Raw genomic sequence first — 12,879 nt, 5'->3', positions numbered from 1 at the left:
CCGAGTTCTGCCGCCTGAGCTCTCACTGCTGGAACTCAGGAGTCTTGACCCTACAGAACGGGCAGTCACCACACAGCCCTTGGCAGGAGCATTTTTGATTAGGCACCCGCGTAGCCCCCCCTTCGTCTCAGAGTCTAACGGGGTCCTTGCTGTTACGCGCGCCGCCATCTTGTGCCCTGGTCCGCCAGTGGGCGCCGCCATCTTGTCCCTCCCTCGTCCTGGGCGCTGCCATCTTGTGCCCTCCCCGATGTCTGAGGGCCCCCGCCGCGGAGTCCATCCGGTTTCATCCGCTGCCTGAGCGGCCATGGAGGGCCTCGCCTGCCGCCTGCTTCTCTGCCTGGGCTGTGCCCTGGCGGCCCCGGAGCTGCTCAATGAGGAGGTGAAGCGGACGGTGGATCTCAGCACGCATCTGGCCAAGGTGACGGCCGAGCTGAGCCTGGCCAACCCGGCGGGGGGCTCGGGGGCCGCCAGCTCCTTCCTGCTGGCGCTGGACCCCGGCCTGGACAGCCGCCTGGCCTACCTGGGGGTGCAGGTGAGTGCGCTCCCCGGCCCGCGCGCCAGTGTCCAGGCCCCCCCCCCTGCCCTCGTGACCCTCGGCCTGGCCCGTTCGGGCGCGTGGCGCCCCCTCCCCCCGCCGGCGCTGCCCAGAGCCCCCGGCTCCCGTAGGCTGCGCCCCCGCCACGGACCCATTTCCCCGGTGCGGGCGGCGAGGCGCTGGGGAGCACAGCGCGCCCCTCGCTGCAGGGTGGAAACCTCCGCGGCGTGCGAGCGGCCCGGCCTGCCCAGCTGGAGCATCGCCTGGGCAGCTCCGTCTTGCAGGGCAGCGCCGGCCCCTTCCCCCGGCCGGCCGCTGTCCCTTCTCCTGCCTGTGGCACTGAGCGGATGGGGCCAGTGACAGCCGCTTCCCTCCTGGCGGGGACTGACACGTAAGCATAAGGGCCTCGGCCGCCGCTGCAATGCAACCACTAACCGCGCCGCGGGGGAAATGGAGAAATCCGAGAGGCGGCTCTGCACAAACCTGCCCTGGGTGTTTGTCCCCTACGGCAGGCGTGCTGCATGCTCGCCGCCGGCCACTTGCGTGAGATCCGTCCAGCTTCTCACACCGGCTCATTCCTCGGCAATTTCCCGATGCCTTTTCTAGTCGGGACCCTGCCTGCTCTTCTAGGGTGGATTTAAATGTTCGTGTTTGGCGTGGGCAGAGAGGTTTTGTTATGCGGTTGGGGAGTGATTTGACAGGTAACATTTATATCATTGCAGTTGTTTGGGTTCGTCTTTTTGTGTGGCTTGAAGTTTGGGAGGCGAGCCCTGAGCCTGAATGGGCAACTGTCAGCTGCCTACATCTTTCATCCACTTCCTATCTTCTACTTCGCTTACAGTACTTAGTGGGGAGTGATTATGAATAGCAGCTGGCTGTGCAAGGAGCTGGGGGACAGGACTCTAGGGCTTTGATTCCAGCTCTTCAACTGAGTTACTGTATCACTTCACTACTCTCTCTCATTTTCCCCTACTCTAAAAGATAACATTTCCCTACCTCCATGTGTCTGGCAAAGTAGGTTTTTGCCCACAAAAGCTTATGCTAAAATAAATCTGTTAGTCTTTACAGTGCCACAGGACTCCTTGTCCCTACCTCAGAGCGTGAGATGTAAGTCCTAAGCCTTTGAAATTACCCAATGTATACTACAAAAGGGCAAAATATTGGAATAATAGCTTAATGCTTTAAAAATGAAGGTGGGATTTAAAGTAATAGAGATCATCAGTAGAATGCCACTGAAACACAAAAGGTTGTGTTCTGCTTTGCTCTAAGTTTTGTTTTCAGGTTCTTGAGTTGTACATGCTTGGACAACAGCTTGGCACCGCTGCAGTGCAAAGTATAAATCATTATTCTATGCCAGCATATGATCTTTAATGAGAGCAAAAATTCAGAAGGGTTACTCCAGATATGCTGGTGAAACAGAACAGACTTTGGTCCAGCATGTTAATGTGGTACTGAAACAAAGGCTTTAGGCACATTCTGTGTGATGGTTTTGATAGCACTCAAGTGGCTTGGTGCTAGAATACAGAGACTTCTAGGTCCTCTGTTCAAATCCAGCTCAAGTTGATAGTGATTGAGGGTTGTTATCATCAGATGTCTGTAAGTTCTTAGGATGCTCTTGGTGCTCTACAAATAATTAAGCTACAGTACTAAAAGGCCATTATTATGATTGTGAAACAAGAAGACAGGGTAACTTTGCTTGCAAATTCTCAAAAGGTAATGAGACATTTAGAATGATACTAATCAATCTCTCATTTACATCATCTAAATGTGGTCCATCCAGAGCAGTAAGGACAGATTTTGGAGCAGGACCCAGAAGTCCATAGGGAAAGCTTACATCTTCTGTGCTGCATTTGTGCTGTGGATGCTTACAAGATTTGAGTCCCCAATCCTAGGGCTATCAACCCAGTGCTCTTTTCCTCAAGAGGTTTGAGAGAGTAGCTATAGTCTGTTTTCTGATGACAACAGAATGAGACTGTTGTACCAGTCTTTGTTTTTCACTTGTTAGCCACTCTTCTGGGCACTTCAGTGAAAGAAGGTCTGTAGAAAGACCTGCTGGAGGAGTAGGGTCAACCAGTGGAAGACAGTCAGTTCCATGTCTTTGCTAGTTTTAGAATCGGCTTAGGACACTGGCAGAAGCTTCCAAAAGTTCAACGGGAGCCTCCACTTTTCCGTTCCTGGATATGGATCACATTTTGTTGAGATGGCCAGTGTTAATGATTGCAAAGCTAATAGATATTGGGTTTTTAAATAAATAATGGCGTGTCATCTAATGAGTTGTGTCCTTTCCATTAATAAATGAATAGGAATTGTGTAGTATTTGACCTGATAACTGCATTTGTTTCATTAGGGAAGCCTAAATTGTGATCAATCTGAAATGTTTTGTTATGAAACAGGTGAAAGGTGAGGAAGAGGAGGACAACACCTTGGAGGTGCGGGAGTCTAAGGTGAAAGGTAAAAGGTGAGTTTTACCCTGCAGTGCCAAATACCAGGGAGCAGTTCTTTTGGGGGACCAATACTTGTAACTTGCCTATTCAAATTCGACCTCCTCAGTAGAAAAATAGCAGAAACAAAAGAGATGTAAATCTAAGGAGCAGGTCCAAGGCTTAAACAATTCATCATGCAACAAATCTCAAGGTTGGTCTGGTGTCCTCTGTTTTTGCAGATACCCATCTTATTATGTTCCACGCCAAAGCATGTAGCAGTTTGAGAACACAGTTAACACACACTGGCAGAACCCCAGATCTGATCCCTCACTGCAAACTCCATTTTGATCTGAGGAAGTGGGTCTGGCCCATGAAAGCTCATCATCTAATAAACCATCTTGTTAGTCTTTAAAGTGCTACATAGTCCTGCATTTTGCTTCAGCTACACCAGACTAACAAGGCTACATTTCTATTACTATTCTGCAAACTCCAGGAGCTCTTCTGTTGCAAAAAAACTCCACCACCTTTGGGAGGGCCCATGTATAGTTCTAGGTCTCTGTGCTGGCTGCTCAAATAAATCAGATAGCTTACAGCAGCCATGAACAGTGAGTTGCAAAAATGCCCCTCCTTCATCTCAGTGGGCTGTAGCAGCTCGTGGCCCACTGGGATTCCATCTGCGGCCCTATATGTCCTCTCCCCAATATGCCTCTTGCACACAGGGGCACTGGAGCCCCACACTTCCTACTCCTTCTACTCCCTCCCAGCCCTTTAAGTGCTACAAGTTGCCTGATTCACGCTCTGGCCCCACACTCCGCCCCACCCCGGAGCTTGAACAGTTGTAAACAGCTGACTGTTCCGATTGCAGGGCGGGGGGAGAAGGGGCCTCTACAGTTAAACAGTTAACTGATTAAATGGTATTTTACTTCCCTAAAAGGAATGCACCAGTACTGTCCTGAAAACATCACACACATGGCATTTTAAACCTGATGGCTTGATTCCCTTTGAGCATCCATTGAGGTCTGTGCCAAATAATATTCAATTATAGACTATCCCTTCAACATTTATATATAAATGTACCCACACAGTGGAACAGAAATCTCCTGAGGAATAAACACTAGGCCACTTGCAGAAAGCTATTTTGGGCCGGATCCTGCAAGGCTCTTTGTAGGGATGTGAACGGGTAACCTTACTGGGTGATGTTTACCCAGGTATTGGTTAACTGGTACCTGGGAGGGCTGCTTCAGCCCCACAGGGGCCACGAGCAGTAGCTGTCTCTCCTTCTCCCTCTCTTCCCCCCATGGGGCTGGTGGCGTCTGCTGCTGACCCCCTCCTGTGTGTGTGTGTGGGGGGGGGGGGCGGGATCCCACTTAGTTAACAGATTAAACCTAAAGTTTAACTGGTTAACTGGGATTTTACATCCCTAGCTTTTTGTATGGCACTCTCAGTTCTGTAGGAAGGAGCCCTTTTTGAGCAAATAGAAAAATTCCAGGTTCGCCTTTGCACCAGTGTGTGTTGCAGGGGCTTAAGAGTGTATGTCAGGCCAGCAGAGATCTTGGTGTTTATGGTATTCCTGCTGTTCTCCCTTTCAGTGGCAAATTCTTCACTGTGAAGTTGCCATCTCCTCTGACACCAGGTGCCAAGATCCGTTTATCCATTGAAACAGTTTTCACGCATGTTCTGCAGCCGTACCCCACGCACATCACACAGGCGGAGAAACAGTTTGTGGTCTTTGAAGGGAATCATTATTTCTACTCACCATACCCAACCAAGACCCAAACTACACGTGTGAAACTGGCCTCCAGGAATGTAGAGAGCTACACGAAGCTGGGCAATCCCACCCGGTCAGAGGACATGATTGAATATGGGCCCTTCAAGGACATCCCACCATACAGCCAGGTAAGCTCTTGTGGCTAGTGAAACCCTGGCTGAAAGGTTCTTGAAAATAAATTGTCCTGCAAAGTGTACCACATAAATGTCAATTATGGCTCGTGGAGTTCAGAAAGATACAGAGGCATTTCCCATGAGGTCACAGATTCACCCTGAATTATGATGGTGGCAAGTATCTGAAAACTGGTGTCCTACATGAATTTGAATTGGTATTTCTCAGTCCAGTTCCTTATGGGTAAGTGTCTGAGCATAATACCACCACGATTGGCCTTACTTGTCTCTGGACTTGGCCTTTCTGTTAAGGCTGCCAGGGCACAGATGTCAGGGGATGGTATGGGGAGAGCTTGAACTGCATCTGCCTTTGCTATACATGCTCTGAGTACACTGAGAGGACTTCAGTCTAAGGGCGTCAAATCAGCCATGCTAAATTGACTCAAAAAATACAAATGGAAATAGTTGTAGTAACATGCTGAGGGGCAAGCACCTGTTACTCTGAATCTATAATATTGAAGGAAGCTCATGGGATAATATGGAGAAGACTTTTTGTTAATAAACAACCCTAGTTGTTTTGTACATATTGTCCTTAATATGCAGTATCAGTACTCTCATGCAGTATCAGTATTCTCACTGCAAGATTCAGAGTTTGCTTTAACATTGCTTGTGTAAAGTCAAGCACCTGAACATCTATTTTTCCTATCAAATTTCACTCATCCATCACTAATTGTTCCAGTAGGAACTATGTCAGGAACACAGTTACTCTTATGATGGTGCATGTGTGGGCCCAAAGGAATGGTGCATTGTAATACATGGGTCAGATGACCTTGTTTATAATGGGGTGCTGATAGCAGGATATGGACTACTTCAGTGTTGTCTACACTATATGGCTTTTAGCAACGCAGTTGTGTTGCTAAAAATCTGGCAGTGTAAATATTGATGGTAGGCACTTTAGCCAGCAAAATACTTACACCCCCAATGAGCAGGATTCATGTTGTCGGCAAGAGAGCGCTCCTGTGGACAATGTACTGTTTACATTAGCACTTGCCGCAGCTAAATTTTTGTTGTTTGTGGAGTAGAAAGGTTAGCACTTCTGAATGACAACTTTTGTCATTCAGATGCTAGTGTAGACATAACCTTAGTCAGAGGGATTAATTGTTACTAGTCTCTAACTCTTTTGCTCTGAAACCCTGGTTCCCTTCAGTCCAAACAGAGCATTTGTTGGTTAGCTCAATTAATTCTGCTACCTGCAGTTGTACTAATTGAAAGGGAAATCTCTGTATCTAGGGCTTCCAATCTGCCTATGCTAACTTTCCTTGTTGTGAAACCTAGTGAATCCATTCACCTGCTTCCACCTGATCAGCTAAAACAGCTAGAAATTGTGCTAAAGTGCTTTAATTGATGTTTCGACAGTGTCCATGCTGAGTTTCAGCTTACGTGTCAGTTTTGAGCTGTATGCATTTACACTCTGATGTGTGACCAGCCGTTATAAATCAAAAAAAGGGGACCAAGGGATGGTCATTGCAATGGGCTTCATTACAATGGAATGATTCACTTTGGGATTTGAGGGAGGGGAAATCCTTTATTTCCCCTGTCTCCCTCAGGGTTTTAATTGCTTCCTTTGCTGGAATTTGTATTTTATTTTCTTTCATTTTCAGGATACCCTTAAGGTACACTATGAAAACAACAGCCCATTCCTGACCATCACCAGTATGATACGGGTCATTGAAGTGTCTCACTGGGGAAATATTGCTGTAGAAGAGACTGTTGACTTAAAGCACACAGGAGCTGTGCTCAAAGGGCCTTTCTCCAGATATGACTATCAAAGGCAGCCAGACAGTGGAATATCATCTGTCAAATCTTTTAAGGTTTGCATTTTGTGTCGTCTTTCTTACCACTTTCCTATAGAAAATCCTATTGCCCTTTCTTTTGTCTCCTATTTGGCAACAGCACACAAGGGATGAGGTGGAAATATTAAATGCTTTTGAAGATTTACAGTATGTCACTTCTTTTCTCTCCCATGTAGACCATTCTTCCTGCTGCAGCTCAAGATGTATATTACCGAGATGAAATTGGAAACATCTCTACCAGCCACCTTCTCATCTTGGATGACTCTGTGGAGATGGAGATTCGCCCTCGCTTCCCACTTTTTGGGGGTTGGAAGACTCATTACATCATTGGCTACAACCTGCCAAGCTACGAATACCTTTATAACCTTGGTGGGTGTCACAGGGTTCAGGTAGCAAAAGTCCAGGCTTACTGTGTTAAACAATATTTGTACAGTATGGTGTCCTTGTAACCCTTAGCTTTTATTGCTAGTTTTGTAATTTACAAGCCATTCTTCTGATTGTATGTGCCTTTTCCTGTATCCCTAGACTGCTGATTAAAAACTGCCATTTTCAGGGGAGCCAAATGATCCTATTCTAAGGAGAGCATGCAGCTCCACTCCTCTAGCAGGCCGAGATTCACAGACAGTGGGGAAACCTTCCCATGGAAACTTATTTTGTGAAACTGTCTGGAAATGTTTCTGTCCTTTCTGCCTTCTGTCAGGTGACCAATATGCCCTGAAGATGAGGTTCATTGACCATGTGTTTGATGAGCAAGTTGCAGACTCTCTGATCGTAAAGATAATCCTGCCGGAAGGTGCCAAGTAAGTGACTTTGCTCTTACGCTGTTACTGCTGAAAATGCTTCCAGTTGCATTGATGGCCAAGTTTCCTGTAGGCTCTTGATCAGAGCATCATGAAATGATAGACAATTTGAGCGCAGAAGACACCTTGAAAAGCAACCTATCACTTATTATACATTACTTCTTAAACTGCAGAGAACTTGTTTTCAGTGTGCAAATGAGTGGTGTACTGGGCCACAACTGGCCAATTAAATATTAAGTAATCCCATCTCAGACCTCATAGAAGCATGTGGGTATGTCTGTTTATTTCTGCAGGAATATTCACGTGGACAGCCCATATGAAATCAACCGAGCCACTGATGAGCTCCACTACACCTATTTGGACACATTTGGACGCCCGGTTATTGTGGCACACAAGAACAACCTTGTAGAGCAGCACATCCAGGACATTGTGGTAAGCTTGACCTCTCTGAATAATTTAAATGAGCAGCCATACCTCCTCCACCCTAACCTTTGTAGTCATAATGATATCTGGTCTGGGGCTAAGGGGTTCCTGAAGAATGACATGCAATGTGAAGTTCTCTTGGCTGGAAGATGTTACACACTGTGATGCAGCCCATATATGACTGTTCTCTTGACTACACACTGGATCCATTCTCTGGTCATAACTATTTTTAGGAACATTCAGGTGCTTGAAGTTTCTCCCTTGACTAACAGCAAGTCATGTCTCAGTCTCTGAATCCTATTTTGTAGGTGCACTACACCTTCAACAAGATCCTGATGCTGCAGGAACCACTGTTGGTGGTTGGAGCCTTTTACATCTTATTCTTCACAGTGATCTTCTATGTGAGGCTTGACTTCTCCATTACCAAGGTACTGTCTTGCAAGTTGCAGCCTTCTGACTGAAGGGGAAGTTTTATTCCCCCTATGCTTGGAAATTTCCAGTAGAAATAGTTCTCTTTATTAAATGTTCTTTCCGTTGGAATATTCCAAGGTACTTACATGGTCCCTTATCACTGTAGCTTCTGAGCACTGTGAAACCTATTGGTTTTGTTTTGGTATGTGGTGGATACTGTTTTTAGCTTCCATGTAAAACATTCCAGCCTTGGGCAGCAAGCACATCTGAATCTAATTGGTTTGTTACTCTTTTATGGGAGTCTCTTCCTCTTGGTTTTTATTAGCCCAGAGCTAGGCAGTAACCGGAAGCATTTATGCTTCGACCAAGTTCATTTTGGCATTCTTTTCACAGCTGTTGGTTTTAAATTGGAAAATATGGGATCTGTGATGCTTTTGCATAGCAAATGTGGCTAGAAAGGTATTGCCTCCATTTAGGTTTTATATATGTGCTTGTCTGTGTACCTTATCACCCCTTATAGGATCCAGCTGCTGAAGCTAGGATGAAGGTGGCCTGCATAACCGAGCAAGTTCTCACCTTGGTGAACAAGAGACTGGGGCTGTACCGCCATTTTGATGAAGCGGTGAATAAGTACAAACAGTCACGAGACATCTCCACTCTGAACAGTGGCAAGAAGACCTTGGAGACAGAGCACAAGGCCCTTACCAATGAAGTATCCTCTCTGCAGTCCAAGCTAAAGACAGAAGGCTCTGATTTGTGTGATAAGGTAAGAGCTCTCTCCTGTCTTAGCTACAGTCTGTTGCTGGCCTTTTAAGAACCTACTAGAACCATTCTAGATGTCCTCTGATGCTTAACTGCTGCCTCCTGTTCTCTTTCTTCCACTCCAAAGCAGCTTCTCAGAAAGATGTAGGGGATGAAGGTTGGAGGGGGGGAGGGGTTTGGCTTTGTTGTAGTTTTACATTTATTGCTGTAGAAGATACATGAAGGGGAAAAATTTCTTGCCACTGTCACTCTCTCTACTCAGAAAGATCCCCTAGATCAGCTGCATGGGCACACGTTATTAGTGTAGTTGTAATATACAATTCTGCTTCTATTTTACCATTACACTCCTAGTAATGGCAAATGGAATGAAAACTTAGAACATCTAAGTTTAAACATACGAACATAGGCTATATCATCAAACTATCCAAGTCAGTAACACACATTATTTTGGGGGTCCTAGGCTTTTGTTGGGTTTGTTTCCAGAACCAATCTGGGAAACTGTTGCTTCATGTCACATGAAACAGCACTCACAGGTGTTCAGCCACTCCAATTGCTGTTAAGGATGTTAAGAGGTGGGTAATTGACTAATTGTGTAGTTGATACAATTTATATTGGCTACACGATCCTCACGCCGGGCCAGGAGCTACCCCTGCTGCAGCTCTGCAGTTTAAATGCAGTAAGAGCCGGGTGCACAGGCAGCGCAGCTCCAACTACGTTTAAATGGCAGAGCCGCAGTGGGGGAAGGTCCTGGACCAGCACGAGCCAAAACAGAGATGGGACTGCTGTAGCTCTGCATTTTAAATGCCTGGCTCGTACTATATTTAAAACGCAGAGCCTCAGTGGAGGTAGTTCATGGACCTGCCGCAACCTGGGACTGAGGAGTCCTGGCTCGTTCCGGGACCACTGTGGCTCCTGCATTTAAAATGCAGAGCCACAGCAGCCCTAGACTGGCACACGCTGAGACTGTTCAGTCCTGGCTTGTACGAGGTCTAGCAGCCCCTGTTTGCAGCTGCTCCGGCAGCAGCCTTTGTCCGTGGCCAGCCAGCTGCTGGAAACAGGAGTTGTTGCTGGAGCATCCTCAACTTGTGGCAAGCCTCAACTCACCACAGGCAGAGGCTGCTTCATGGCAGCCTGCCTTCTCTCCCTTCGCCCCCCAGCTGCTGCTTCCGATGGAGACAGCAGTGGATGTGGGGGCAGGTGGCACCTTGGAGACTGCTGGGGAGAGCTGGCTTTCAAGCTGGCTCTCTCCCCCGCCCCCCCCCGTTTCCTCTGATACAGAGGCAGCGGAGAGGAAGAAAGCAAGCAGTTGAGTACTCGACTACCTAATACACTTATGCTTATTGGGTAGTCAAGTACTCTTACATCCCTAGTTGCTGCCTTGGCTGCAGTGTGGATTTGATTTAAATCACGATTTAAATCACTAGTCAGGAAGACTATTTTAATCCCTTTCCATATTATGAAAACCAGTCCCATTCCAGGCACTTCCTGTTTTCCTGGCACAACCAAATCCTGACCTTGTTTCAAGTTAAGAAAAGAGGAAGCTGCATATTAAATTTGGTCATCCTAACTCTTACCATCTACAACAGGGGTAGGTAATAACTTTTTACCGGGGGCCACTTCAGAAATGTTTGAAGTGGCCCTGGGCTGCATCGGAAGGGGTGGCACCTCAGGCGGAGGAAACTTCATGCGCTTCCCCCCCCGGCTCCTAGGCTCTGGCCTGGGGGTGAGGGGTGCGCAAAGTCTTCTCCCACCTTACTAGCAGCATGTGGTACTTCTAAGTGCCGTGTGCTCCTTGCAGGGCGGAGGAAACTTTGTGTTTGATTGGCCTGGGGGCGAGGGAGCGACAAGGTCTCTGCAGGCTGGATCCAGCTTGTGGAGGTCCTTTTGCTGACCCCTGATCTACAAGGAGTTCTTAAACAGACTTGCAGTTAGATGGCTGGACTCAGACTTACTCTAAAAATAGAGAGAGATTACAGGAATAGTTTGTGCTGAGAGTACTGATCCCATTGTGAACAGGACTGAGACCCACTAAACTCACTTCGTACTGGTAACCACATTAACAACTTCTTATGGTCGCCATGCTTCTGAGTTGGATTTTTACTGGTGATCTAGATTTAAGCCTCTAACGTATCATTAAACATTCTTACTGAAAGTAAGAACTGAAGTTTCCTTTTCACCTGTTCTGCACATTTAGCTGCTTTCACCTTCCCCCACCCCCAGCGGAACCTTCCAAACGCCTTGTTCACTAATAGCGATGCCAGTGGGAGCGGCTGCCCCATAGCCTGTGCTGTGCCTTCCTTGGTCCCATCTCTACCTGCTTTTCTACGTAGCAGTGTCATAGGACCATGCATGTTCATTCTCTTTAATAGTCCTTTATTTTAAACTCCCACCAGGTCAGTGAAATTCAGAAGCTTGACAGCCACGTGAAAGAGCTGGTTCTGAAATCATCTGTTGAGGCAGAGCGGTTGGTGGCCGGCAAGCTTAAGAAGGATACGTACATTGAGAATGAGAAGCTGCATTCCAACAAGCGCCAGGAGCTGGTCACCAAAATTGACAACATCCTTGATGCACTATAACTTTAGAGCTAAAGTGGTGGGAGGGGGGGAGAAGAATGAGTTGAGATTAGAGGCCGTTGAAGGGACATGCTCTGAGCCAAACCAGTGATGCTCTTTGGGGAGCAAAATCGGGGGAGAAAATTTGAAATGGAAATGCCTGCAAATAATTTTTTTGGCTTAGTCTTTTTAAGGGCTTCTTTGCCTAGCAGCATCTGCTGTAGAAGGGACCATAGTATAACAAGATTTGGATTTGGTTGTAACAGGGTTCTTTCCACACAGGTAAGGCAAGACTAGGTTATAAAACAGGTATTTTGTTATCTGCAAGGGCCCTTACTATCCAGGTACAACTAGCCAGACAGCCTGGGTGTGGATGTGCTCCTGGCAAATCTGTATATTGGGGGGCAGAGAGAATAAAGGCATCTTTTGTTCATGTGAAGGCTTTAAAATAATCCATTTCCCCCTTGAATTTATACTTCTATTTTTGGGAACAAGGCAAAGGAGTTTTGTACTTTTTTTTTTTTTGGTCACAAAGTGAAGTTTTTTGAGCTGGTAATGTTCTGAGCCTGTTTAAAATAAAACAGTGACTGGAGCCCAGTACACCTGAGAGGGTTGCGTCCCCTGAACGCCTGTGCTTGTTCTTGAGTTATGTTTTTTTAAATGTGTGAGGAAAACCTTATGGAAATAAACAAGAGATGATGGATGTGCAATGCTTTCTCTATTTCTGAAGGTCCTTGCTGGCTCTTGCAGTAACCTATTGGACTGCCCAATTACTATGTAGATTGTAGGTTCTCCCATGTACCTTTTTCATGTGCCCTGTGCCTCAGGGCACTAGGGTGATGCAGTGGGCAAGATCTGTCCTGCCTTCTTCACCCAGAACCACTCTTCAGTAGCTGCTTTTTTAAAGGAAACAGTGTGAGCCTGGACTAGCCAGCAGGGGAGTTTCAAGCTTGCATGTTTGTTGGTTTTACTGTCCCCACCCACACTCATGAGGTGGGGTAAGTAGGTGTGGCTCAGAGCTTGCTTGCCAGAGACTGCTGCTGTTATACCACCTCAGGCTCATAGTGCACATGCAGGGTTCTGGGTTGGGGGAAGGCTGTGTGCCCATGGAAGCGATGGTCTGGGATGTTGGGGTGCAGATGGATGGGGTAGTCCAACGTACCCTGGTCTAGTTCTACATCGTGGTGTCATTGTTTTGGTTCAAAGGCCATGTCTATATTTACTGAGCAGGAGATTGATCTG

At 46.9% G+C, this 12,879-nt stretch overlaps 1 protein-coding gene across 1 annotated transcript; it reads left to right on the top strand.

Annotated features, from left to right (window-relative positions):
* Nucleotides 1-232: 232 nt before the first annotated feature.
* Nucleotides 233-12,347, top strand: RPN1 (ribophorin I). Its single transcript, XM_075938825.1, has 10 exons — nucleotides 233-532; nucleotides 2,929-2,993; nucleotides 4,548-4,854; nucleotides 6,498-6,707; nucleotides 6,866-7,058; nucleotides 7,390-7,489; nucleotides 7,783-7,921; nucleotides 8,221-8,340; nucleotides 8,844-9,089; nucleotides 11,479-12,347. The coding sequence occupies exons 1-10, from the start codon at nucleotides 305-307 to the stop codon at nucleotides 11,659-11,661; spliced, it is 1,791 nt and encodes a 596-aa protein (XP_075794940.1). The 5' UTR covers nucleotides 233-304; the 3' UTR covers nucleotides 11,662-12,347.
* The last annotated feature ends 532 nt before the right edge of the window (nucleotides 12,348-12,879 follow it).

The sequence above is a fragment of the Pelodiscus sinensis genome, chromosome 11 (genome assembly GCF_049634645.1).
Source record: "Pelodiscus sinensis isolate JC-2024 chromosome 11, ASM4963464v1, whole genome shotgun sequence".
NCBI lineage: Eukaryota > Metazoa > Chordata > Testudines > Trionychidae > Pelodiscus > Pelodiscus sinensis.
This window is presented reverse-complemented; position numbering and strand designations above follow the sequence as displayed.

Bases quoted from the DNA above. Each gene is read 5' to 3' on its own strand.
- RPN1 (XM_075938825.1), top strand. From the start codon at position 305: ATGGAGGGCCTCGCCTGCCGCCTGCTTCTCTGCCTGGGCTGTGCCCTG. The intron at 4,855-6,497 runs GTAAGCTCTTGT...TTTCATTTTCAG, and splicing joins ACATCCCACCATACAGCCAG to GATACCCTTAAGGTACACTA. The intron at 8,341-8,843 runs GTACTGTCTTGC...CACCCCTTATAG, and splicing joins TTGACTTCTCCATTACCAAG to GATCCAGCTGCTGAAGCTAG.